The sequence below is a fragment of the Pterocles gutturalis genome, unplaced genomic scaffold (genome assembly GCF_000699245.1).
Source record: "Pterocles gutturalis isolate BGI_N339 unplaced genomic scaffold, ASM69924v1 scaffold52230, whole genome shotgun sequence".
Classification (NCBI taxonomy): Eukaryota; Metazoa; Chordata; class Aves; order Pterocliformes; family Pteroclidae; genus Pterocles; species Pterocles gutturalis.
Genome location: NW_010145316.1, coordinates 1 through 4,523, shown reverse-complemented (window position 1 = coordinate 4,523; position 4,523 = coordinate 1). Strand labels below are relative to the sequence as shown.

Sequence of the window (4,523 nt, the reverse complement as noted above, 5' to 3'; positions counted from 1 at the left end):
GACACCAGAGCTTTTGTGTTTGGGTGGGTTTAGTCTAACCTAGCGGAAACATCAACATCTGTGTACAAGATCCACACTTACCTGGGATTACTTCTGATGAAATAAATAACATTATTTAAAAGGAAATTACAGAAAGGAAGATGAAAGGCCAAGCAGTTCAGAATACTTTCCTGACGGCAGCACAAGAAGGGCAGCAGAAAATACAAAATACAGGTCAAATCAGTCAAACTGGCAAACCAAAGCTTTATTTTTGTTTAAAGTCTTTGCTACAGTACCTAGGACTGCGCCTCTACATAATTAACAATCATTCCTGAAAGATCTGTATTTGGCACCAGTTTGTGTTTACCTCAAACACTTGTGGGGAGGATTAATTTCAAATCAAATTTGTGTTTTCAACAGAATAGGAGCTGCCATCATGAAGCCAATTAACTAAGTTATTGGGGGAGCTTAAAAACAAACCCAAAAAACCCAAAATCCTTATCTAAACCAATGCATTACAGAGAGCTCCAAAACAGAGGTCAAACATTAAAAGGCTGATATAGGCTCACATGGTTTATAAAACCTATAAAAAAAGACTACACCAGCAAATATGCCCTTTCAGTCCACACAGTTTAGAAATTAATGCAGGGAGCAACACTCGCTAGCTGGAAATGTTGTCATGGGAGAATCACACATATACCAACAGGGGTACCCAAAATCAAATGTTAAAATGCTCCAATTCCCAATCCACATAAAAGGAGAGAGATTCATAGGAAGATGAAATCAATCCATGAAATCGTAATTGTTTGGGCAGTTCGAACTTCCCCCAGCAACCACTACGTCACTCATACGCACAGGCTCACATGTACACGGCTCAATCCCATTCAAATTCCTCATGGAATAAAAAGATCCCAGGCTCTATTGAGTCTTTCCCTATCATGCAAGAAATAAGTTTGGCTGTGCTTTAATCACCATCATGTATTACTTCAGCCACAGAGTACCAGGCAGATTAAGTAGAAATGCACAGTTTTTTAGCTCATTGTCTCTGCAGAAGTGTCTGAGAGGCTCAGTTCCGGAGAGTTCTGGGTGGGCACACAGTCGTCTCTCTTCATGCAGACTCAGTGGCCTCTACTGGCTTAATCATGTGGTCTGGTTTGTTGCCAGCAGCATAGTGATCCCACATCTGAAGATAAAGCCGCTCCAGGTCCACTGTGTACTGTTTTGTGTTGAACAAAGGACTGGATATTCTCTGCTTCCAGACTTTGCCACGGATTTTTTTCAGGCTACAAAAAGAGTTAAAGCAGTCACAAGAGGTTCCAAACACTTCATAGTACTGTTTACTTTTGAAATCTACTATTTTCAGCTAACCCTGAACTGCCAGTACAACTGTTTTAAAAATATCTGCTCCCCCACTTCCACCCAATTCATATTGCTGTTTCATCCCCTCATCATTTCTGATGCAGACCAGCATGATCACTTCAGCTCAGAAGAGCTATGACATTAATGCATTAACTTGCTGCATTATCTGTACTGCAATAACTTTTTACAGCGTGAAACAGCAAACTGCTTAATCTTCAATTTAAGAAGAACAAAAGATGAACTATATTGCAACTTTTTTACCAGGTAAGAGCCTGCACACAAGCAATTTATTCAGAACAGGTAGCATTGTTGCTCAGTTAGGAGTGCTGTTAAGTTTACTGTAAAAGCAGAAGCTGAGTTAACTGCTAGACAAGAAATCTCTAGATGAGAATTGCCCAGCTATTTTAAATATTAAAGTATCTGCAAGATTAAATCTACTGATAGGTCTCAGCACTGTGCCCAAATATAGCCCTTTACATTCTTGATGTTAGCACATTACACTGTACAAGTTTGCTTACTATTCCAGATCAGTTCCCAGTTTCACAGCAATATCCTCATATTCTTGTCTACTTTTTGCAATGAGCTCAAGACAACCCAGGCAAGTAAGCTGGGAGGCAGCAACTCGTGATGCAAGAGTCTCGCCTGTAAGTAAAAAAAAAAAAAAAAAAACAAAAACCAAAAGAAATTTGTAACAGGAGTAAGCTTATCAAGTACCATATTGAAGAGTATTAGTTACTTTCCTTCTACCTCTACAAAAGGCAACAAAGTTTTTTGGGCTTGCTGTTTGTTATTAAAAAATTAATAATATTCAAACCCATCTGTTCTATGTAGGTTCCCCACTGCGTTACCTGGCATAGTGACCATTGGAGTCCCAGCCCAGAGCACATCCATCCCAGTTGTGTGCCCATTGCAGAGTGGAGTGTCTAGACAAACATCAGCCAATTGCCCTCTCCTCACATGTTCTTCTTTTGGGGCAACGGGAGAAAAGATGATTCGGTTTTGGGAAAGACCCAAGTTTTGTGCGTATTGCTGAATATTGGGTTCTCCTACAGCTGGGAAACGTAGCAGCCACAGCACACTGTTTGGAACTCTTTTCAGGATCTGTAACAAAAATTAAGCAGAAAATACAGAAAGTTCTGTCAGAAACATTTCTTATTTCAAACAAGAAATTACCACATACCACAATGAAGCAAAAGGCATAATCATTCAATACTTTAATCTTCTACAGTATAGAGCAGGAAAAAAAAAAAATCACCATTTTGAATGGAATAACTAGGATTGCATTTCTAATCCCAATGAAAGAGAGACAGCAATGCTGAGCAATAGTTCATAGAGCAGTACTTGAGACTAAGCCTTGAAATTTACGATTTATTTATAAGCCCATGCTATGCAATATAAAAAAATCACCCCTCAGTTAACTCTCAGCAATACACTATAAACCAGGCCTTGATACAGACGCTCAGTGCTCAGATCTATCAACCTACCAACTGCCAAGGCCAGTTCTGACTTAATTGTGCAGACTAAGGAAGACCAAACTTCTTTCACAATGGAGTACCAGCATACTTAAGCTGTCCAATACATAATTTTTCACTGTCTAGAAGCACAGATGTGAACTGAAATCAATCTAAAAAATTCTATATTCTATTAACAATAAGTCCTCCAACATGAGCATTGTAAAGATTCAAATGGCTCAGTGTCAATGTTTTCCACGTAACAGTTACAGTTTGTTGTAGATTTACCCTGGCTGAGGCGAGCACATTGTCACCTGGCTGGCAGAAAAAACACAACAGCTCAATCACCCTCTCCCCTTCTGCCTCCTGGGGATGGGGGAGAGAATTAAAGGGTAAAGGGAAAACAGACTTGTGGGTTGAGATAAGAACCATTTAAAAACTAAGCTACAATAATATTGAAAATAATAATAATAATTATGATAATAATAGTAATGCATACAAATTTACAAATCAGTGATGCAGTGAAACTGCTCTCCACCCAATGACCAAGGCTCAGCCTGTTTCCAGCTAACGATCCCCAAAGCAGGGAGAATCCCAAAACCGCAATCCCAGAACAGAGATAAGAGCCTGAGTGTCTGAGAGACTGAGATGACCCTGAGAGACGGGCAACCCAGAGAGAGACAACCTAGAGCAAGAGAGAGAATTTCCGCACAGAGCCTCATCTCTATACTGGGCATAACATGCGTGATATGGAACAGACCATTGGCCAATTTGGCTCTCAATTCTAAACCTAAGGTTGAATCCTAGGCCAGTAACTGGGGCTGTGCTCCCTCCCAGCTTCTGCTGCACCTGCAGACACTGGCACAGCAGAGAAGCTGAAAAGTCCTTGACTGCCCTGACAACAACTGTAAACATCAGGATGTTATCAGCCTTCTCCTCAGCACAAGTCCAAAACACAGCCTCACACTAGCTACTATGAAGAAAGTTAACTCTGTCTCAGCTGAAACCAGGACACAGTTTTAACTTGCATGAAGTTCGTGCTCACTTGAACAGAACAGCTTTGTTCCAGAAATCTGACCTTAGGTTTCATATTAGGTACACATACTCACATTAGCCCACATTTGTAAAGTGGAAGGATCAATCTTATACAGCTGATTGAAGTTACAATATACAACAGCATCCTCTGGTAAGCCATACTGAGAACGGGTAGTAACAATTATAGTTCGTGGAACTTCTTCGCCGGTTGCTGCTTTGTTGTTAATCTGAAGAAAAAAAAAATAGCTATTGGAACACTGACATTGCAGGCAACAAGACTATGCCCTCTGGAATCGTCCTGAGAGACACCACATTTGTTATCATAGTAAGTTACTGTAAGTATATATTTGGTTTTATTACACAAAACCAAAATTGTCTACTTACCCCTAACAAGAATTTAACTGGTGTGCATACACACTTGGCAATGCCACAACGTTGCAACCACTAAGGCACAAAACACTGAGCATTTTCATGCCCTAGTTGTATCTCCCTGAAACTCCAAGTAACTGGAATAATTGGAAAGAAGAATCATACAGAGAGGCATTACACATGGACTTCTCCCCTCCCTAAAGTCACCTTAATTTCCTTGAGACCAAAAAGGAAGCTTATATTTCAAGGAAGAATAAAAAAGTATTTAGAAAGCAAAGGAGTTTTTAGGTTTGGTTGTTTTTTTGTGGTTTGTTTTTTGGGGTTTTGGTT

The 4,523-nt window shown here is 39.9% G+C and overlaps 1 protein-coding gene across 1 annotated transcript; it reads right to left on the bottom strand.

The window, feature by feature from the left end:
* Positions 1–216: 216 nt before the first annotated feature.
* On the bottom strand, positions 217–4,522 carry LOC104470409 (UDP-N-acetylglucosamine--peptide N-acetylglucosaminyltransferase 110 kDa subunit-like). The gene is made up of 4 exons (XM_010085327.1): positions 3,899–4,522; positions 2,187–2,439; positions 1,857–1,980; positions 217–1,262 (listed from the first exon to the last, which is right to left on the bottom strand). The coding sequence occupies exons 1-4, from the start codon at positions 3,908–3,910 to the stop codon at positions 1,088–1,090; spliced, it is 564 nt and encodes a 187-aa protein (XP_010083629.1). The 5' UTR covers positions 3,911–4,522; the 3' UTR covers positions 217–1,087.
* Position 4,523: the final 1 nt, after the last annotated feature.